Source organism: Atheta coriaria, unplaced genomic scaffold (assembly GCF_025399875.1).
Source record: "Atheta coriaria isolate IRGN ID8LTWV9N9 unplaced genomic scaffold, Caltech_Dcor_3.1 hic_scaffold_6_pilon, whole genome shotgun sequence".
In the NCBI taxonomy this organism is placed as follows: Eukaryota; Metazoa; Arthropoda; class Insecta; order Coleoptera; family Staphylinidae; genus Dalotia; species Dalotia coriaria.
In genome coordinates, this window is record NW_027045448.1 from 4,824,097 (window position 1) to 4,847,790 (window position 23,694).

Genomic DNA, 23,694 nt, shown 5'->3' on the forward strand with positions numbered 1-23,694 from the left:
CAGACGGCGCATTCTCGGAAGACGAAAACATTTTTTTTTAACAGCGCGTAGAAGGTTGTTGCTTCCACACAAACCAAGTTCAATTACGTGCGGCTTAGAATTATTCCAACTTATTCAAACGGTTAAAACACGCGGCGCAATTCAGTGTACGCGTTTTCGGCGATTGGATGACTCACTCGTGTGTTTTTTTAAATAATAATTACCTAGTGTACGTACATTCAAGGCGACTCACAAACTCGGCCGAACGTACCGATATTACCAACAATAACAAAAACGATCTCCAAGGAATACTTTATAGAAAAAGTTTACGCAACGTGTAACAAATTTGTGAATTGTGCGATCGTTTCAGCGTGTAAAAATAGAAACGCGCAAAGTTTACCGTCACAATTAGCGCTTGTTATTAGTTTGAACACAAACCGATTTGAGTGAGCGACGATTTATCAATTGGAGGACGACAGCGTTTACGCTCCGACTCGCTAATAAAATACCCCAACGTTGCGACCGCAATATTAAAGTTTGATTAACAAATGTTGTTCGCCGAATCGTCACCAGCGAGTTTTGTCAGTTTTCATTTCGCCATATTGGCACCAACAAGTGCTGCAATAAACAAAACAATTTAAGCGTTGGAATTTAATTGTTGGATGAAAATCAGTTTGGGAAATATCTCAGGATAACGTAATATGCCGAGCATGGCAACCACGCATGGCGGAGTGTTGTATTACGTCGTCAAAGTACCACGCGACGAGGTCGAAATCAATTGGTAATGCTTCTAAAACAAATATTTTCTACATTATCAAGCATTTTGTTCAATTCATGCGGGAATACTGTGAATGAAAATGTAATGATCTTTACTAGGTGACATAATCATGGAATTACTTCCGGTTTTCCATTAAATAACTCGCATTTGCGTTCGTCTGATGTGACATTTTCATTACACGCGCAACTGTTGAATGTTGATTCTTTTTTACTTCGTTAGAGCGCATTCAACATGCTGTGTGACATTTTCTGTAACATTTGCATCAAAGTTCAGATCGTACATAAACTATATCAACAAGTTTGCTTGAAATATTCGTAATTTTGTTGTTTTATGAATACAATACTAATGTGTGATGATTTTTTAGCACTGATAGTGGCTGGGATAATCCATTCCGACCAGGTGGCGACCTCAGCCGCGAAGCTGACGAAATCGTAGAGTTGATTAAGGGCGGCAAGCCGATTACACCGACATCGGCAGGCAACGCGTCGCCGCTGCCACCCTCTGCTGACGAGCGTATTGACTCTAATCAGACGTCGACGCCGATCACCGAGTCGCCGAAGAAGGCGAACGCCACTGCACTCTCAGCGACGCCCAAGACCGCCAAGAACGGCAACGTCCAGAACGACGCCAAGAGCCCGTTGGCTTCGCCGCCAGGCAAGAAGGGCGTTTCCTCTCCAGGGAAAAACGAGTTCGACGTACAGCGCGGTCATACTGTAGCCGCCGGCGACGCCTCGCAGGTCGAGCACGTCGTCATCAAAAAGAAACCCAAGTGCAAGTGCTGTGTGATACAATAACTCTGCGGCCACGACCACGACCGTCAACAAACCACGATTCATTTTTTTTTTTTGATTAGTCAAATAGACACTCGAATATTATTTTGTTGTTGTAATTATAAGCTATATTTTATATAGAACGATGGCAAATCTGAGAATCACGATTTCATCGAATTTTAAACATTACCGAGATTTGATGAGGAATCGATGAAAGCAGCTGAACGATGAGATTAACGAACGCTTTATTGAATTCAATTTTCATGCCAGTCACACAAATACAGCTCGCCACTCGCAGTTTTTTCACGCCGATGCATTTATTCCGAAATTTACATTCTTGCGTTGCTTTCTATGGCTCGTAACATTGTTAAGAAGAGAGAAGAGACGTAGTGATTTTCTAATTAAATGTTTAGCAGCCTAGATGAACTTAACACGAACATGAGACCACAAGTACAAAGCAACAAGTAATTAATAAGACATTATCGAACATTCAAACGCCGTAAACAGCGTTAAAAGTGTTGAATCTTTCATCATAAACATTGGTCAAGAGTTATATGTTGTTATATGACCTCTGACCTAGTTAAATTTGAGGTTAAAAACTTAAATCAATTCAGTAGACAAATTTCGGAATAAATGTTGAACATTTAATTATGTACATAAACTAAGGCAGCATTTAACAATCGGAGAGGAAATTTCAAATGGAAATGCGGATCTGAAGCTATGTGAAAAATAGGGAGATTTATTTTATACGTCATCATTGAGTGGTTCTTCGAACTTCTTGTACCAATTATTGTTTCCTAGTTTTCTAAATTTATTTTTTATTAACTGGATTGACTAATTTTATCTATTTTATATTTATTTAGCTCGTTTCTTTGGTAATCATGTAAATTTTGCAAAAGTATGCTTATACATTTTATTTATTTTACGTTAGCAAATGCTTAAGCAAAATGCAGTTATTTGTCATGATCGAATTTGGTCACATTGAATTATTTTGTGTGCCTGGATGTAAAATTCATCTCGTTGGGTCGGCTAACAGGAGACATGAAACTGATTATTTAAATACTGAGCAAAATGATGAAGCGACTAAAGCAGAAGAAGAAGAAGAAGAAAAATGAAACAAAGAAAGATATATTTAATATATAAATTGTAGAAACGTAAGGTACTTCTAACGTCCCTTTTCCCTCACAACCACACATTTTGTGTATATTTAATTATTTAATTTTAATATTATTGTATAAAGTTAAATTACGAAACAAGAGATATTAAAATTATCTACGAAACATGAACACAAACAAAACACTACCAAAATCGATGAGAATCAAACTCGAGGCAAATTTACCGATGACGACCACACACTTCGACTATTTGTGACTATTACGATTTACAAATTTAAATAGTTGAATACTAGAGGCAGCTTACGTGCTTTTTTGCAAATTACTCACAAAACACTAACGTGAAGGATACTCGATCGATGGCTGAGATTATACAAAAGAAAAAAACTAAAAGCGGTGACTAGAGAAACGTTTTTAATTTTTTATTTAGCTGAAACTGAATTCCGCGCGACGGAATCTTGTGTATGTATAATAAATAGATGAAAACTACTAAAGAGAGAAAGAAATGAAGAGAACATTTTTAATGATTTTGTGATGTATAAAATAATGATGTGTAACTTATTTGTATCGCTGATATTATTTTATTAACTACTATAAAATAAGAAAATAGTCTGTGTTTTATTTATTTCAACCTTTTGATAGTGGACTCGCTTTGAAATGCTCATAATTGAGCAATTTAAATTCTCGTTTTGTCTTAGTGGCTTTAAAGAGGTTCTTAATATTTTAAACTCTTCTGTTCCATTATTCCCTGCGAAAGTTATTTAATTGGCTCATTCACATTCGAATTCTCAATTTACCAATTCATTTGAAAAGTGCAGGGAATAAACGATTCTTTTTCTTCATCAAAGAAGCTAAAACAAAAAACGTTCAACAAAACACCATATTTTTGATCGTGAAGCATTCCTACTCTACCATTAGAAATTTTACTAAGATCTACGATTGCGGATTGAATGATATTTAAGGATCTGTTAACAGAACTGTAACGAAACTCGATAATGGTGATTTATATCTAAACGGTACATCTCAGAACAAAATTTTATTATATACTTCTTTGTAATTGAGTTAATGGTTTATCAAATACACAATTTGATTGCATATTTTGCGTATTTAGAAAAAAAAAATAGAAAATTTTCACAGGCAATTTAGGGTACTTTTAAAGCGTTTAAAGCGTGTATAAAATTTTATTCTCTAAACCTATTACAACTATTTACAACAATGTACAAATGTATTTACATTAGTTACATCTAAAAATCACTGGATTTGTTGTCCCCCTTACTAAAAATATAAATTTCTTTAGATCTACGATTAAATTAATCTTGCTTAACATTAAAAAGTATTTTTCCACTTCCACCTATAAAACGCCAGTTTATCCACGGCATGTAGACTCAAAACGTGGTACTTTATATACGGACGGCCAAGCCGTAGGTCATATTCATTATATACTAGATTTAATGCACTGGACGGAGCAGCACAAGGTGGTATGAAATGCCATGCGACGTCAGTCAAACACGTTAAAGCAGGCGCTGTTGCGCTAGTATCGTCGCGCTTCGCGCCGTGCGCGGTAAGGCTTTTATAACCTTACATTTCACCATAGTGCGCGAGCAAGTTTCGATGATTTAAAATACAAGAGTTGACAATACAAAAAACCTCAGCGTAAAACTAGAGTGGAAGTAGAAAAAATGGCGTAAGCAACACTTGGCTAAACGATGTTAAAGACTCGATTGATTGACCGCTCGCTACGCTCGCCCCCAATCAATTCTCGTCTGAATTACTCTCGTTTAGCCACTTGTTACTTAATATACTATTAGCCGACTAATTTGTCAACATAATTATCAAAATAATCACGACTAATAATTTCACCGGATCTAAACATATCCGATTCGATTTGTTGTCATACTGATCAGCATAATATCTCCTTTCATCTAAAATATCATGATGGCTTACATCTGAAAAAGCTGCTACATCACCACATTTCACCAGTGGTTCTTGAAATGCAGTGGGTCTTTCATTGCTCATGCGTGGCATGTTATCAGTATCAGCCTGCCCTAAGTACAACAGGCATGATCCTTCATAGTTCATCTCCACCTTAACAATCTCGTGCTGTACAGATGGAATTATTATTCCCATTTGAAGACAACCATTGGTGGAACTTAATTCTTGAGGTACGCCACTCTCCCAATTGCTTTTACCACAACTATTGAACATTCTCATCTCATGCACCATTCTTTTACTATATAGAGTCAGGCTAGCACGTTCGATCTTAAAATCAATGTTGGTAGCTCCTGATACAATAGTGCTACCACTCGTCAACGAGAAGTGTCCCGCTGCTGTGATGACAAATTTCGGAACAGTACAAAATGGATCTTCGTAGAATTTGTGCTCTCCAACCCAGACTGAATCGTCACTGTAGAAGGAGAACTTTCGCGTAAGGTATAATCCCATCGGACGCATTTCGCATCTAACCGATGTCCACTCGCCCCAGATGTAAGGAGGTAAATGTGGTTTGACCAACAAGTGCGGTGGAGATTTATCACTAGCCGAGTATAAATTCGAACAAATTGTGCAAGTATTACGGACATGATATGTCTGGCCAGCCATTTTCACAACTTCGTCCTCTTTGTTAACGATAAATTTAAGCAAAGGTTTACCAAAAGACGTAGGTGTGTAGTGTTCACGCTGTTCTATCTGTGAATGGACATCTCCTAGAAGCATTTCTTGTTTCATGTTCTTTTCAATAGATTCCAATGAGTTGATGACGGGCCTAAGTTGCACTTTGATTAGTTTCAGCTCGCTAAACGCCCATTTTAAACTCCCCAGACAGTTAATATTTGAAGACGTGTCTGATACACTCTTTGGACTATTTATGATATTCTGGTGCGCCATCTTTGCTTGGAAATAATTCCCGCTGTTGAAAAGCCGTGCTCCAAATGTTTTGACTGATTCCTGATCGTTAGTATTGAATACTACATGCTCTTCATATCTACGCCAAGGTTTCCATACTTGTCCCGCGCATTCTCCTGCTGTCAACTCTTCGAACTCGGTAATACTTTTGGAATCGTGCGGTGTGATGGTGATGTTTATGGGCTTTACATAGCCTGTGGCGGCGTCCGGATTCATCAGTGAATCCCGCTTGATGCGGATCATGCCTGTGCTGACGATTGTAAACTTAGGCAGAGAGCAGGAGTCGTCCCAGTAACGATGCTGCGTTGCCCGGTAACTTCCATCAGATTTGAACGTATACGAACGGAGGAGGTATTCGGGCCCAGGTCGGATTTCACATCTGCGGCAAAGAAAAACAAGAAAAAATAAATATAACAGCTTGAAATCCATGTGAATTCCTATGTAAATCGGCCTATTACTCGCGAACGGCTATTCTTGTTGGTGACATCGTTAAAATACAGCAAACGAAATCAAAACAAAAGGGCCCAATATACAGAGGTGGCTTAATATATTTTGAATTTGACTGAAGCAAAAAGGATCAAAAAAGCATAAAAATGAACATATGTGGTGTTAAGGAAACAATGCCGTGTTTGAAAATTGTTAAGTACGGCCCTGAAGTCGTAAACAAGCAAAACCAAGTCGCATTTAAAATGTTAAACCTTGGGCATTATTCTGTCCACGACCTTTAAGCTGTGCGCATCTTCTCTCGTCCACGGACTTCTACTCTCGCCCTAAACGAGAGCAGATTTATAGTTCTGTATTTTCGAAATAATGCCCCTACGCTTGGACAGCATAAATTGCACCAAATGTCAAACAATGGTCCATCGGCAATTTGAATGATTTGCAGATACATAAAATTTCTACTTACCCTTGAGATAGCCAGGTACCAACAATTCGTTTGGCTGTAGTGTCGACAATGGTATTCTGATTTTCCATCGCCACCTTGGCTGCAATTGCTTCACATTGTGTTTTCTCGGCATTCACATCAACAGCATGAAACATCAAGCCTGAAACATCAGGATTAGCATTTAAACAGTTTAAAATACATTCATAAACGTTTTAAACTTATACGATCCATTAAAGTTATGATATATTAATCACGTACCCCGGGTGGAACACATGCTTGAACCATAAAAAATAAAAGGAAGAGAATCACATTAATATTAATGTGTGTTGTGCTGAGCTGCCCTAATGTTTTCTTTGATTCGCTTATAGGTTTTAAAGCTTATGAGAAACGCGAGACCTTCGAGCGTTGAGATTCATGCTGTGCAAAGGTTCGATTTTAAATATTCAAGCGTTCCGAAGAACAAACTCCATTAACGAACGGACAGTTGTTTTATTTCGTTATTGTCACGACATGACTACAACGTACGAGTACAATCTGTTTAGCTGGATATTTTTAAACGTATTTCAATTTTTTCAGATGTAAATGATCTGCTTTTGCGTTTGTTTTTGTTTTAATTAGTAAGTCCAAAATGCAGTCTAGTGTGCAGATGTTTTCTGGCAAAACAGAGAAGGAAAAAACCGCATGAAGAAAAAGTAAATCGTTCAGTTCGAAGTGCCATAAATCACAACTAAACATCCTCTTAACTCGGCGAGCAAGGGCACCGTAAAACGCTGGGTAACTGAGTGTGTAAACGTAAACGCACACCGTACCGAACACATTTACACGCGGCTCGGATGTCAGTTTCTCGGTTTTCAATTCTCTGAGTGTGTGCATGCATGCGCGGGCTATTTTTAACGAGAAAACTATAAATCGTTTCCGTTTAATTAGTTTCTTCCTTATCTGGAACGATAACTGTGACCATGAAAAATTCTTCGTTTAGCGCGGCAATTTTCTATTTTAAATGCAAACAATTCGCAAAATAATGTCAAAAATGGTACTCACCATGCAAAATCAGCGTAAAGTAAATGAAAACCTTCATATTTTCACTGTTTCTTCAAATGTATTCTTTGTTGTTGGAATATTTTCTTTTGGAATTGAATACTGTTATTATGTGTTAAACTTTTAACAAGTTAACAACGTTTGTTTGTATGAGGCACTTGTTACTGTTTGTTAAACACTGTTTTAGCGGGCCGGCGCACGTGTGGGAGACCACGTCCTGAAGAACCTCACATCCACTCGCTAAGAACTTCGAACGCCGAATGCCATTTGCGGCCGAGTCGCGAGCCCTCCGATCCTACAAACGTCTGCGCTCACTGCTAGATGGGTTTTCGCCTTCGTTTTGTTGTTATTCTTTGGGACGCTTTTATGGCCGCGTCGGTTTGTACTGCAAGTGCTGTTTGGGGGTTTCGATGGCCTTCTTGTGCGGGTTGACACTGCAGGGGGCTTGGGCCCATCTTGACAGGTCATCTAGCAAAACGGTCGACCGAGGAGCCAACAGGCTACCCCATGGATTTATTATTATTCATAAAATGTGTGCTTCTTTTAAAGTCAAAGAAGCAAGGTAGGTACCTCTAAGGTACAGCATGTTGAATACCTTACGTTTAAAAATCTAAAGAGAATTACAGCCGTTTAAACTGTTACTGCCCACAAGTTTCTAAATCTAAATTCTTACTATTACATCCGGTATATTTTTGTACAGGTAGAAAAGTTTTGTTATTCTTTACGTTGTGTGGATGCATTCACTAACATTTGTGCATGTAAATAGCTTTTTTTGGTATACGTGGACATGCCTGTTTGGAATCTCTAAATATTGATGGTATCTTCATTTTTGGCCAATTCTACGCTTGACATATTCTCTTATCACGTTGTGCCTTTGTGTCCGCGCTGTCGCCGAGGCATTTCAGATCTGCATTTAATCTCGGACGGTATTTCCTTTGACCGAATGCGGTTTTATGCTTTTCATGTGATCCGTAATGCTTTTAAAAGTCAACTGGAAAACAAACAAAACACTCAGATATGAAAAACACGCAAACAATCATTATAATCGCCAAACTATCAACCCGACAGCACTTTAAAACTTGGATAATTGAAGTTTTCGTTGCTTTAAAGTTTTCTATTAACCACAACTTCTATTTATAGGTAATCCATTTCAGACTACGGCGATATACATTTATCTTGGTCTACTCTTTACAATTTTGTTAAGAATGTCTTCCTGGAAAGTAAAAATTGGAATTGATATATACGACCACTGAGCAATATTGTAAGTTATTTGTTAATTTTAATTTGATGAATTATCCACTTGGATAAGTTTACCGGTGTTTGAGCTTGCGGGGTTAATGCAGTCGGGATAGAGATTTCATTTAGTGAAACGTTTAGAGAATTAATTTGAGGGGGAGTTTCGGCTACCTGGCTCAATATTTATTTATGGGCTTGACTTGTCTGATTTATGATATCGCGTCGTAGCCGTAAAGCATGCTGGGCGACCGCGGGCGCACGAAAACGACGTTCCCAGTCGGCCAGGGCTTTCGGATATAGATAGATTGCCGGTCGCAAACAATCCGTGCATAAATATTTGAAATTTTATGTTGCCATTGTTGGATTTTTTGAATTTTGGAGATTCGCCACTAGTTTACGAGCCCACGGATAGACGATAATATTAGAAGTTTAGCCGATAGCGATGAAAATTATAGCTACCAGTTTATTACTATACTATGGGGTAATCAGAGATCAAAGCACCGACAAAATTTAGCAAACAATAATGTAAATTCTGCAGAAATCAAATTTTCAAAACGGATGCTTCAAGTGACAAGACGATACGAGACAGTTTGCCGGCGACAATTCGCCGCAAGACATTTCACCGCGGTAAATAAACAATATACCTACTCATGTTTTTGCGTAACCATTCCGCATAAATTAAATATTTGAGAATATTAAACTGCAAGAAGATGCGAGAAAGCATATAAATCAGTCTAATATTCTCTCATATTTATTTTTCTCCGCGGAACGATTAGCAAGTTTATTTATCTGGCGGCGAATTGTCGTGCAATGTCAGGGTCAGTGAAATGTCATGCAACTAACGCTTATTGGTAAATATCAATAATTCTATAAATCAAACCAAGATGGCGTCAGAATGCAAATATTTGTATTAAATTCAAATCGGACTTATCGCTGCCAGTTGTTGGTGAGTAGTAGTGAGAATGCCTAACCTTAAAAGAAAACGTGTTCATGTGCGATCGCGCGAATTGGTGCAGCAGGTTTTGTTTTTATCTGTTATATCTGTTATATTTGTTTACGTCTATGAGATATCGGAACTTACACGTTACACGAGAGTCTTACATTGACGAAGTTGCGAATGACATATCGTCGTCGCTGATATATCCTAAATCGAGTAGAAATTACGAGTATGTGCTGTGGTCGATTACCCTGTGTATTTCTTAAACGAGTTGCCATTAATTAATTAATTCCTTTTAATACGACATCGCGCATCCGATGCGCGCTCACCAGAAAAGCACCAAAACCACAAAAATATGTCAAGCGAAAAAAAGGGCATTGCCTCATTGTTCAATGTTGTCAACTTTGAACACACATAATAAAAAGTATTTAACGTAATGAGATTATTTGTGAGAGTATTTGTGTTATTTAAATCTGGTATAGTAAATATTTTATTAGTTTTCCCGATATGTATATATTTTCTTGCAATTTATAGTGCAGCAATAGAAGTAAGTACCTAATAAATAAATATTCAATGTAGGCTAAAAATATTCTCTCTTTCTATACAGCTAACAATACCAGTAACACAAACAATATCAGTGTTTATAAACAAATAAGTTTTTCTTATCTTGTTCAACTTGTGCGCCGTCACCGCATTGACGACACACGCGGTCGGCTTTCGCACGGTGTTAGTCTCATTTGCATCGTCAGGTGATCCGGGCATGCACTCTTCGCGATCAATTAGGTTTATCAACATTTGTTCAGTTCATCAAGTAATATTCATAATTGCACTGTTCGTCTGTGCTGTGCGGTGATATGTGGTGTTCGTTAAACGCGGATTGAACGTACGTATATTTAGCTACCTGTGCATGTGAGATGTGCCGTCGGCCGTCGGATACTCTATCAGCATCGCGTTGCCTCTAATCAATTTAGTGTTTTCATCGATGCTACTATATGCATAATTACATCTGCTTACATCTTATACTGGATTTCCAAAGAGAAAATCTTATTTTGCGCTAAGGTATGTTTTCGCATTTCTTCACTTCCACCCTATGAAGACCACATTTGTATGTTTTACTACGTTTACTATAACAGTCTGGGCTTCACTTCAACCGCGTGGTCTCACACTTATAATTTTTTTTCTCGATTTCAATATTTACCTATGATTTGTATTATCCGGTACATTCGTAAGTAGTAATAATTTGTCTATATCACATACGTTGTATAATATATTCATATTTACATTTTTTAATTGATTGCTTCACGAATTTTGTCTTTAATCGCGTTAAATGAACATCTTTCAATAGTTCAAGATGATCGCATGCCGACGGCTGCGTTCTTGGATCTCTCTGCCGGCATTTATATTCTGGTCGCCGATTGTGCTACATGGTGTACAATAAAATTCGTTTTTGTGTTTTATGCTTGTAATAAAATCCCATCACTGTTCCTTGTTATCCTGGAGAATTAGGGTCTCTTCTTAATGCTTTTTTCGCTATGTCAATTGTCTGCTGAAAATTGTTAACTTTTTTAATTTCTGATATTTTTCTGGTAGAACTTAGTATTTTATTATAACCCCATTCTTGAATAGATTTTCTTTATGTATCACCCTGTATCAAATGTCCCCTAGCGTCCAGTGATAATGGACACATTTTCCTTTCCGAGTAATGCATTTTATGGCATTTAGGATTTTATTTCTGTAACACCCTGTATATTAATTTTCTGTGAGTCCACGCGAAAAGAGGCTATGATATATGATTATCTACTTGTACCTTTGGCTTTCTTTTAAAATATTATTATCTTTTGCAACACCCTGTATATAAATTTTCCACCGTTCTGAAGTTTTTATTTGTACTGTGGAATTTCCTCTAAAATGCTATTATTTTCTTTTGCAACACCCTGTATATTAATTTTCCACAGTCATTAAAATACCTATATGTTTTCCTGCTTGAACTTTGAAGAATTGTTTGTAATAATATAGTTGGTTTTCCAAAAGATGCGAACATTTGTTACTGTTGTGTGTTTTCTCTTGTGAGTTTCTGTTCCTTTGGTACTTGTGTGTGCCGGCGTATGCTAGTTGTAAGACTTGTTTCAACCTGGCGGCATGTATTTTGTAAGAATTGTGTATTCTAGTTTTGAATTATATGAATATTATAATAAAGAAATGTTAAGAAACATTGTTGCTTGTTGTTTGTATGTATCCCTTCTATCATTTCCGGGAGAGTTCCCTCTCTCAGGGATGACCCCACCATAAAATTGTTAAGGTAACCTGTATGATTTGTGTAGGTACTCCTTCTTTCATTTCAGGTACAGGTCAGAACTTGTAAGAATACGAGTGTCTCCTCTCTTGAGACTACTTAAAACTTAGTAATATTTTTACAAGTCCTTAAAAGGATGTTCTTATAAGGAGTTCCCTCTCTCCGGGGGTGATCCCCCACCATAAAAATTGTTGATATGCCTGATAATTTCGGGGATGAAGCGCAGAGACATCGTAGCTGTAGGATGGGCCGGGAGCAACGGACGCATCGAAGCAGTTAGACTGTCTAACGACACGCGCCAAAAAATTTAAAAATCTAATCCACTCCTGTTCTGTTTCTTCTATCTCTTCCTCCTCTACTCTCTACTCTCTGTTCTCTTCCTTCTATCTTCTCCTGTTCTCTACTACTCCTTCTTCTTCTATTTCTCTGCTCTCCGTTTCTCTCACTTGCATTTCAATTCCTCTTATATTTCGTTGCAATTCATATATGCAACCCAAATTACACCTGATATTTTTATATTTGAGAAAAATGCCTTCCATACCTGAGATTCGATCCGTGTATGCTAGCATGCCAGCAGGTGCACGTCTCCACTCGACCACCGAGTGTTTTTATCATTGATATTTGATCCTTCTATTTATGTTTCTATTTTTATCATGTTTTTAAAACAGCAACACAAGCCTTGGCTGTGTTGCACTTGCTCCACGTGTATAATATCTATATCGATATGTGTGAAACGCTCATATACTGAAAACGGCAAAGAGGATACCAGAAACAAATATGAATGAGATATTCATTTATATTAAGTTTATTTTATTGCCAACATTTACAAATACAAACAGTTTTTATATAAAAAAAATATCGACAACTATTAAATGCCGCGGAACACTTGCCTTACAATATGCGCACATTTGCAACTCTTCTGCGATGAATATTCGGAACTCCAGGACCGTTGTCAGTGTAAACTTCTTCCCTGGGCACATCCGTTGTCTACTTATTTGAATTAAACATAAATCAAAGTTATTCTGGGCGATAACCGACAGCCGACGGCACGCACGCCGTGCAAATGCAGGCTAACACGAGTGCAGTATAATCCGCACGCAAAAAATAATCTCCGACGGCCGACAGTAGTTCACTCGTGCTTATTATCTGGCGAAATTCCGTTCACGCGCAATTCTAATAAATGTCGTCGATTGCTTATTGAATATAAATCGATTTACGATCAATTTATAATAGGGAGAAATAAAACAAGTCACGATGAACACGCGTTTTCTCTCGGCAACCGGAATGGAACTGAATGCGCGCTCTGAAACGACCACGCGGTCACGCGGTGTTGCTATTGGCTCATTGTTTACATACAAATATTCGTGTATCTAAACTATACCTGGATAACAGTGTAATATTGTCACAGCTAGCACACTAGGCAGTATTTCTACGGCGCTCCCAACTACAGCTAATTAATTACAAGATGGAGACCATTTTCGGAAGCAAATAAAATTTTTAACAACAATACAGTTTACTATAAGTGCTACTAACGGACAACAATTCATATTTATATAGATATTACATATTTATAAATGTACATATTTCAATTATTTTTCAAATTCTGGTAGTAAGTAGATTTGCCTGGCCTTCAATTTTTAGAGTCAATTCGTGAGCTAATCACCGAAGTTGTCTATGGAAATGATAAAGAAATTCAATACTTACAATCTGATGAAAGAATGGTTTTTGTGCGATGCATAGATCAGGTGCAAAATCCCTAAAATCATCAAAAATTAGTCAATTGCCACACAAAAATGCAATTTTTAGGGCTAATTCGTGAGATAATTACAGAAGTTATCTATGAAAATGATAAAGAAATTCAATACTTACAATCTGATGAAAGAATGGTTTTTGTACGAGGCAAGGATCAGTTGCAAAATCCCTAAAATCATCAAAAATTAGTCCTTTGGAACACAAAAATGCAATTTTTAGGGCTAATTCGTGAGATAATTACAATAGTTATCTATAAAACTTATAAAGAAATGCAATACTTATAATCTGATGGAAGAATGGTTTTTGTGCCATGCATAGATCAGGTGCGAAATCCCTAAAATCATCAAAAATTAGTCAATTGCAACACAAAAATGCAATTTTTAGGGCTAATTCGTGAGATAATTACAGAAGTTATCTATGAAAATGATAAAGGAGTTTAATACTTACACTCTGATGAAAGAATGGTTTTTGTACGATGCATAGATCAGGTGCAAAATCCCTAAAATCCTCAAAAATTAGTCCTTCGCAACACAAAAATGCAATTTTTAGTGTCAATTCGTGAGATAATTACAAAAGTTATCTACGAAAATGATAAATAAATTCAATACTTACACTCTGATGAAAGAATGGTTTTTGTGCGATGCATAGATCACGTGCAAAATCCCTAATATCATCAAAAATTAGTCCTTCGCAACACAAAAATGCCATTTTTAGTGTCAATTCGTGAGATAATTACAATAGTTATCTACGAAAATGATAAATAAATTCAATACTTACAATCTAATGAATGAATGGTTTTTGTACGATGCATAGATCAGGTGCAAAATCCCTAAAATCATCAAAAATTAGTCAATTGCCACACAAAAATGCAATTTTTAGTGCTAATTCGTGAGATAATTACAGAAGTTATCTATGAAAAGGATAAAGGAGTTCAATACTTACAATATGAAGGAAGAATGGTTTTTGTACGAGGCAAGGATTAGGTGCTAAATCCCTAAAATCATCAAAAATTAGTCAATTGCAACACAAAAATGCAATTTTTATTGCTAATTAAGGAGCTAATAACTAAAGTTTGTTATGAAAATGTTAAAGAAATTAAATACTTACAGTCTGATGCAACAATATTTTTTCTAGGACATTGTGTTTAGGTACAAAATCCCTAAAACAAGCAAAAATTAATCTTTCAGAACAAAAAAATCTAATTTCTTGTTGCTAATTAATGAACTAACCACGAAAGTTATTTATAAAAATGGCAAAGAAATTCAATATGATGCAAGAATGACTGTCCTGTGAGGGTCCGCGCAGTTTTTGGCGCCCTAAAACCAAGAGATATCAAGAGTGCTTCGAAATACAAAATGCCATTTTTAGGGTTTTCTCATGCGAAAATTACAAAACTATTTCATGAATGTAATAAAGAATTACAATACTTACAATTTGATGCAGGAATGATTTTTCTGCAAGCTCTTGTTCAATTTCTGGGGCCCTAAAACAAACCGAAATTAATGCCTCGAAACACAAAATCTAATTTTATATGGCTTCCTCGTGTAAACATTTCAGAATGGGATGCAAAAATTACTCGCTCTTTCAATTTCAATTACAATATTTACATTTTGTTGAAAGTAGAGCTCTCCTGGGAGGTTCCATTTAGCTTCCAGAGTCTAAAACAAATAAAAATCAGAGTAACGAAATTTTCATTATTTTGGATACTTTAGTTTAATCACATCCTTAATAAACTGAAAAGGAGAACTGGTGTTACAACGTGAAACACGCGGTGCAATTCTTCGTGATAAGAGACTGAACTAGCTGGTGGGGATACCGCAGAGGAACCTATAGATGCAAGTCCGAGGTGAAGTACATTTGGTTGAGTTATATGCCGATAGAGGGAGCTAGAGAGACTAAAACGGTTATAAAATGTAGCAATTTATGGCACTTCTCGTCTCCGATAGTGCCCGTAAAAATGCAAGTGATTTTAAGGCACTTTATATTCCCAGTGGCGGATTATGCTTCAGTGGGGCCCTAGGCGCAAATCAAGTTTGGGGCCCCTAAATCCGAAAATTTTCAAAAACGGTTATTAGCCCAGTAAAATTAATAGTTTTAGCGTACGGGCGCCGCAAAGTCTACTTCAACATTCGTTTGTGCCAAACTCATTTCCTCACCACCATGAGGTAGAGTACGTGGCGCGTTTTTTATCGTGGTATCCCCAGCAGGCCTAATCCTCACGCACTATTCCAAAATTTAATGGATTATCTTCCGATTCGCTCTTCGCGATGGACCAGGTGTTGTGCGTTAATTGTTTTCAGAACCGATCGAAATATCACAGGTAAAATTTTCTGCCATACTATCCGCGATGGGATTATCGTTTTCAATGCTATCTTGGTTCTCGAGTTCATCGTACGTGTGCTCAAAAACGGTAATCGTATTTAAATACAAATTACAAATTTACTTTTCTTGTCTTCTCTTGGGCAAAGATTTCAATAATTTTGTCGTACTTTAGTTTTTTTAAAATATCATTTTCTATAAACATTAATGCGAAGTCATTTAAGTGCTCTTGTGAAAGACTATTGCGCAGATAGTTTTTGACTCGTTTTAAAACTGAAAATGTTCTTTCTCCACTTGCATTAGAAACGGGCAAGGTCAAAAAAATTTGCAGTATTGTGTGTATATTTGGAAAAGTTGATTTTAGACCATTACTTAATGTTGCATACATTTCATGTGGATCTCTAATATTTTCTTCTTGTATGTATTTTAGAAAATGAGTTAACTCATCAGTGAAATATTCTGGCTCAATATCTTTTTCATACTTAGACAATAATCGCTCTACACAATTATTAGTCTCAACACGGCTTAATTTTAAATCAAAGAAAATTTTAAAATCGTTAAGAACATTGATATAGACATCGCTCCTTCGAGTAATTTCTGATGTTAATACATCACATACTATAAAAAAATGTTGACAATAAAAATTTCTTGACAAAAATGCTGTATCATTTTTGTTCGTTTCATCATATGGATATTTGCGTTTTCTTTGTCTCATCTCTTTATAAGAATGATGAGCTGTTAGGGATTTAGCCTCCTCTTCAACAGTTTCGAAATTATTTCTGACCACTGTTATAAATTCGATTAATGATTTTAATAAACTAACACTATTAAGAATATTTATCTTTGGTTCCTGTAAGTATTTGCTGGTAATTTCGATTCTCTGTAGGAGTTTGTTCCAGAAAATTGTTAACAGTGCCGTCTCAAATTGATCGAACTCTTTTGAACTCTGTTATTTTTTAATCCAACTACCACCCCAAAAATCTAGATAAAAATTGTAGGAGGAAAAACGTTGGTACAACGTGTTCCGCAGATGTGAAAAAAATGATAGAAAGACGAAATAATTAATAATCCAAAAAAGAGAGTTACCCGCTATTTTACAACCTTAATGGAATATTCCTCAACTCATCTCCTCCACAGATGTTCGAAATTTAAAAAAAATTGGCAATATACTACTCGCATTATAGCTACAACTTTCTAATGCAATATTCAAGAAAAGGTCACAAGAATTCGTGGCAGAAAACATCCAAATTTTATTTTAAACAGTTTGTCATAAAGAAATAAAATAGGATGATAAAAAGTTTTAAGTCAGCTATATATCCGTGACGGTTGCTTTGCGGACACGTGTGAAATGCCGTTTTGGGCGCCAAGTGAAAACCAATACGCTATTCATAAAGGCTGAGGTCAAAACCAACTGATGAAGTATTTGTGGAATTACTATGTCTATATGGGACATATAAGTGCCAGGGGCCCCTCAGGCAGCCGGGGCCCCCCAGGCAGCCGGGGCCCTAGGCGCGCGCCTAGTGCGCCTAGGCCGTAATCCGCCACTGTATATTCCAGTAACTTTTTTACTGCTCGCGCGTGTCTAGTGTAACTGTATGATTTTTGTCATAAAGTTATATTTGTTAGATATCACTTTCTAAAAATTTTATATACACATATTGCCACGTTTTTTTTTGCTCTTGAATTCTCAGCTTTTATTTCGCATCAGTGGCATGATGCTTTTTGCGCGTTTCGACAGGCTTTTTACATTTTAAACGCCACCACGAAAGGTTTTTAGTGTTTGCGCATAATTCGCATTTTATTTAAATAAATTTCTCGCCACGGGCGAAATTCTCGCCATTTTCAGTTCCTCGCGGAATGGCATAATGCTAATGGATGCTCGGCGGCAGGAGCATTTATCAAAGAAGCCTTTTACCCCGTTTTCCATGTACAGAATGAACTACACACAACGCCAACTTGATCATAAAAAACGTAATATCCATAATTAATATCAAAATTTTCCAACTTTTTGCGTACTCGACGCTCGCCAATAAGTTATTTATTATTTAGTTAGTTGATTTGAAACGACAGCGTCGCAGTCTCGTGGAAAAAAAGGCGTAGCGGCGCGAGCGCTTCGCAAAAAGTAAAACATCAAAGGGATTTTCGTTAACGTGCTTTTTTCGCCTTGGCCTCAGCGTTAACGTTTCCGGCCGTTCATCCGGGCTCGTTTTTAAGTCGCCGCCGACCGTACACCCCTGCAATGCATATACATATACAGACATACCACAACCCTGCGCGCGTTTCGAATGAAAAGCGCTTATTTTCGCAGAAAGCGGCGAAATATTATGAAAGCGCCGCGTCGCTCGTCCGTAATAAAGCTATCTATTTGGGCGATTTTTAGCGGCTTTTTTGGATAATGTGTTTCTATTTAGATAAGAAAACTCGAGCTCGACGTATATGACATTGTATTATAAAAGTGGCTGCGGGAGCGAGGCGGCGAACGAGCGGGTTGATGGGATGATGTGATGTTATTCTGACGGGACAGCCATGCTTGTTCATGCGTGAACTTAAAAGCTTACCACTGCACGAACACACGCGCGGGCGCTGGCGGGCGAGCGCTTTTTCTTTCTTCTCAAGAGACGCTCGTGACAGACGGAACGAACCTTCGCGAGGAGAGCGGCACCGAGCCGGCATAAAGTATAAAGTTGTAATAATCGTATTGATTTCTGTCTCCAACTCTCCTGTCTTCACTGCCGTGCATGCGAAGATGATTTTTACCTTTTGGCGACATTTTTTAAGGCCTTTAAAGCTACAATCAAAAAAGTCGCGAGATTTGCTCATGTTTAACGCCATCGCAATATAAATCATTGATATTTTAGTAGAAGCACAGTAAAAATACCTTTCCTATAATTCCCAGTTTAATAATTAGTAGATTTAAGTTTTTAGCTCAAATTAAAATCGCGGATTCTGTAAAAGCTGGAAATATTATCCAGGAAAATATTTTTATCACTTTCCTTGCAGCTAATCAGTGATTTTTAATATTATTTGCTGTATTATTATTAACATTTGCATTTGTACCTATATTCATCAAGTAATAATTGCAATAAAATTTAAATATCTTTGTTCCTAATAATTATTAATGCTAAAAAATAATTTAATACGTTAATTTAGTTTTGTTTTAATCAATAGCTCTCTGCATACGAATATAAATAAGATCGGCATTACACAAGGCGCTGGAATACGGAATGGCGGAACGCTGCAAACTACCAGGACGTAGACGTAATCAAAACTTCCTTTCTTTCCATTTTCCTCTACGCTCGCTTTTTTTGCGCCGCCGCCTGCCGCTTGCTGCTAACTAGCATATCTTATGTATAAGCTCACACACGCGCACCGCCACGCACACGCCGCCGCGTTATAGATTTTTTTAAGCGTCCCTGTGCTCCGGGAGCGACAAGGAGCAGCGTAGCCGATCGAAGCGCACTGCGCCTTATTAATACGCCGAAACTTAAAAAAGCACGTCGACTGTTTCGCTGGCCGGCTGCGTTTTCTTCGGCAGCAGCTCGAGGGCAGGAGGATGGAGGGCGCGGATGAGAGCGGGACGGGCGGAAAATGAGAGGAAAGAAAAGAAAAAAGCGAGGGTGGCCTCGTTAGAGGGTAAAAAAATACAAGATTTGCATTCTCTGGCGCTCGACGCTTGGCTTCGCTCCCGCACGGCAACAGCACAGCAAGAACCAAAATTACAGCCAAGAAAAGTTTTTCCCTTAGATTTCGCTTCCCTTTTTTGATTCTGGCGCAGACTCTTACTTTGTTTTGCATCACGCTATAAGCACCAGACGTTTTTATTTAAACGCAAGGAAATAGTGTTCATGCAAGCACAATTTTATTCCATCAATGAAATGTTAATTAGGACGAGATGCAACTGCAATTGAAACGAATAACGTATCAAACAAATTCATTAAGCGGCAAATTAAAAAGAAATTATTGTAATTTAAGCGCAAGAAAAAGATTCTTTTAGCACCCACAGTAGGTCATAAATTCCAATTGAAAAAATTAATTTGAAAATCGAGAGCGCAGAGAAACTCGAGATTTAATAAAACGTCTAGACACACATTGATTTAATTAATTCTGATTTTAATTCTCATCAGTCATCAGTCTTTTCAACAAAGTTCAGAAAGAATTTTTTATCATTGTTGATAATTACTTAGTCTAATGAAATTGATTTTTTATTTGGATATGGGTGCATTTATAAAAATCATTGGAGTTAAAATTAAATAGAATAAAAGTTACAGTAACACTAAATTTTGCTTAAAATTTTCGTTTTTAGTTTCAGTTGAATTCGATGAAATTTATTTTTTTCTAGTTAGTGCAGCAGTTAGCATCAGTTCGTTTTTATCTTGTTTTTCGGTTCCTCGTTCTCTTCTCTTCACTGCATGTTCGAGGGGTGAAAAAAAACCGTGGGGTAAGCGTTCGCTTGCATAGGGGTGCCGCGTGCAGCGCCCGCCGAAAAAAACGAGGGTGATATTTTTTATGAATGTCCAATTTTATTGTGACGTTCTCCTTCACTACCGTGAAAGCGTAAGTGTGTGTGTGTTTCTGTGATGCGTGTCCTTGAAAGCTGCATTTTATGTCCGCTGGCGTTCAGCATCGAGGGCAACAGACATTTTACACGCGGATGTAAAAAAACGACGTATAGGGCAACACGAAAAAAGGCGAAGGAAAATCAATCGATAAATTCGATTTTTTGCATTGACGTTCGAGGGTAGGTTACCCCAGGTTAGGAAGCAAAGGTAACAGCCGATATTTTTCGATTCCGGTTTACTAGTTTGTTTTTTACCTTCACAGCGCGCGGTGGAATAAATTTCGCATTTTTACGACAAGAAAAACCGTTAAATAAAGCCAGTGTAGACTCAGTTTAAATAAGCAATTAAACCGTATAATTAAAATCTAAGGGTGTTTAATTAATTCAAATAACAGTGCGGGAGTTTTTTTCGTGCGCGATTTGCATATCAATGATGCGCCAAACAATAGAACACCCTAATTACTACCGCAACATCCGCAAACATTTTTTTGCGAATGTAATTAACATAATAATGCCAAATATAATTACGTAGAAATTTTAATTGCAAGGGCTGTGTAGTTTTTTTTAATTTTAATTTAATTCATTGTGCTGGTGATTTAGTGGTGGGACACTGCTGATGAGCGCAGCTGTAATCGGCGGACGCGCTGATTAGCGCAGCGGCAGTGGCGGCGCCTGAGTTTCGAGATGAAGGGCGGTCCGCGCCGCCGCCCGAGATGTACCAGCGTTCGCCTCCTTCGCCAGGCGCATATGTATGTATAATTCCCTTCTGCGCGTCCTCCGCGCGCTGCGCTCAGGTCGCGTTTCTTCTCCCGGTCAGTGCGCCGCCACACACGCCGCCACCCTCCACATATGAGCAGAGAATACGCGCGCGTATCACACACCCCTTGATTCCGGAACAAAATGGATGATGGCACATCATTTACACACATATTAATTGAATTAATTGAATATTTCGCCAAAATCTAAAGTTTTCATGATTGCAATTTAAAGAAAAATTATTTCTGAGAATATTTTTTACATTACCTCAACAATTAGGGAAAGTCGCTTAAGTCGTACCGTCACGTAAGTCGTACCTCGGTCTTTTCTCTAACTTGAAGGCACTTTATGCAACTTAAAATGCTGTATTCGGACAGCATGAAATCATACTAGAAGCATATTCTTTAATCAGTTCCCGCCGAATCGGAATTAAGAAGTTATGCGCAAAAATAGTTTTGCTCCTCGTGCTCATCCAATTTCTCCTGGAGCTTGAAAGCATTGGTGGTCAGAAAAACACCACTAAATATGTGTTTCATGTTAAATATTGGGTATACATCTATCCATGTATTGTTTTCTACATGGATTTTGTTAAATATTCCTTCTGATATATTGTTTAAGGTTGTTTTAAGCGGGAAGCACATGTTTGCTAACTCGTACCCCTGTGCGTTTTTTAAGTCGTACCTATAGAACATATGGGACTCAAGGTTTCAGCTGCGCCACGAGGCGGCGCTACGGTTGCGCGCCGAAGATACTTTACTAGCGTGAAGAGAATAGAGAAGATAGTATGATTCAGTGCCTCAAATGCAAAATTTGGATGCATGACAAATGTGTTGGGGTGTCCAAACGAGTAAAAAATACCTTGCAAATAAATACATTATTATTAAACTAATATATATTCTCATTTTGATATTACTTTGGCATAGGTACGACTTAGGGTATCGATGGTACGACTTAGGGTACCGGTTTGTTAAGTCGTACCGTTTACACATTTTGTTAAATTGATGTTTTACAAAAATATAAACATTTATGATTAATTTTTCTCATACTAATTAAAGCTATATTAACTAAAGCAGGTGAATATGTCAAAAACTGACATTATGTTGCAAAACTTTCAATTTAGGGCCAATTGTATTTTAGGGGTACGACTTGGCCAACCTTCCCTACTGCAATATCCTTGCGGATTCCAACATTTTCCCTCTGTATTTACCGTCTCGTCGTTGTTTTCCACTCCCCACACACACGTGTATCCCACATCTCAGCCAACATCCCAGCGTCGCTTGTATTTCGTATTAGAGACGAGCTTAATTCCTCCCTGAAAACAAAGCCTCGGTTAGATACATTTCTACCCCCAAGATTATGCCGTTATATATCTATACTTATATCTATATATGTGGATGGTATGTGCACGAAGACATTTTCCTTCGTCCTTCGCAAGAAGCAGCAAGCCGGCGCAGGAAAAACGCGTGTGTAGATATAATATATAGTCGGTTGTCACGTGCATTATTTATATTACTCCCTTATTCTCCACGAGGATTGCCATCTTAATGACATTGTTAAGTTTTTTTGCCTGTTATAGAATCTTTTTGTGCCGGGCGCTCTTTTTGTCTTTTTATATTATTTCGGGGAGGGAAACAAATGGGGATTTCGGTGCTGCGTCGCGCCGAAATGATAATTGCTTTTTGTTGTTGTCGTCCGAGGACGCGCTCGGAGAGCGGACGAGACTCGTTTCATTATTATTATTACTCTGACGGCGAGGCGAGGAAAGTGTAGCCGGCAAATGTGAGCCGTAATTCTAGAAAACAACACTCGACCGGAAGTAAACAAATTTCCCAAGCATAAATAAAAACAAAAACACGAAGCTAAAAAATTGATAACATTAAGACAAGAAAGCTTTCAGATTAACTTGTTAGTTTTTTTTCCCGGGCGAAAAACATAATTATCTTAGGACACACTGTATATCTGGCATGTTTCAGGGCAATGCGGAGCAAATTATGATTCGTTTCCTTTCCATTCTCTCTCCTTTATTTTTTAACGGAGCGTGGAAATTAGAAAACGTTCGCATTCGTTTCTGGCGGTTGGGGGCTGTGCGCGGCGGCGGCGAAGAACTCACATCTTCCATTACGCTCGTGGATTTCTTGCTCTTGTGCGGCCGGGTTGGAACAACACGCGCGCCACCGCCACCACCGCCGCCGCCTGCCGCCTCCGCTAATGCCAGCGAAAGACTCATATAAGTAATATGTGTTCGTTCGTTTCTCATTCGCCCGCGCGCCGCGCTTTTTTCCGTCCATTCCACTTAGATACGTGTGTGTGTTTTTTCGTTTCGGTTCGGGCATTAGATTCCGAATGTGTTTTCTTATCCGGGGAGATAAAGTAATGGAT

The 23,694-nt window shown here is 37.8% G+C and overlaps 2 protein-coding genes and 1 long non-coding RNA gene across 3 annotated transcripts in view; 1 reads left to right on the forward strand and 2 right to left on the reverse strand.

Moving 5' to 3' along the window:
* LOC135794330 (uncharacterized) overlaps positions 1–3,246 on the forward strand; it is a 40,851-nt gene extending 37,605 nt beyond the window's left edge. The window contains exon 5 of the mRNA XM_065305562.1: positions 1,122–3,246. Coding sequence (XP_065161634.1) covers positions 1,122–1,551 — 430 coding nt within the window. The 3' untranslated portion in view covers positions 1,552–3,246. The remainder of the gene's footprint in view (positions 1–1,121) is intronic.
* Positions 3,247–4,451: 1,205 nt separating this feature from the next.
* Positions 4,452–7,608, reverse strand: LOC135794332 (protein APCDD1-like). The gene is made up of 3 exons (XM_065305564.1): positions 7,468–7,608; positions 6,448–6,586; positions 4,452–5,919 (listed from the first exon to the last, which is right to left on the reverse strand). The coding sequence occupies exons 1-3, from the start codon at positions 7,502–7,504 to the stop codon at positions 4,452–4,454; spliced, it is 1,644 nt and encodes a 547-aa protein (XP_065161636.1). The 5' UTR covers positions 7,505–7,608.
* A 14,751-nt stretch (positions 7,609–22,359) lies between these two features.
* The window catches only part of LOC135793743 (uncharacterized), a 55,098-nt gene continuing 53,763 nt past the window's right edge, over positions 22,360–23,694 (reverse strand). The window contains exon 3 of the long non-coding RNA XR_010548709.1: positions 22,360–22,627. This is a non-coding gene — a long non-coding RNA (uncharacterized lncRNA). The remainder of the gene's footprint in view (positions 22,628–23,694) is intronic.

Coding starts and splice junctions, on each gene's coding strand:
- LOC135794332 (XM_065305564.1), bottom strand. CDS start 7,504: ATGAAGGTTTTCATTTACTTTACGCTGATTTTGCATG. Junction 6,587..7,467: donor CTTTACGCTGATTTTGCATG/GTGAGTACCATT, acceptor CTGATGTTTCAG/GCTTGATGTTTCATGCTGTT. Junction 5,920..6,447: donor GGTACCTGGCTATCTCAAGG/GTAAGTAGAAAT, acceptor TCTTTGCCGCAG/ATGTGAAATCCGACCTGGGC.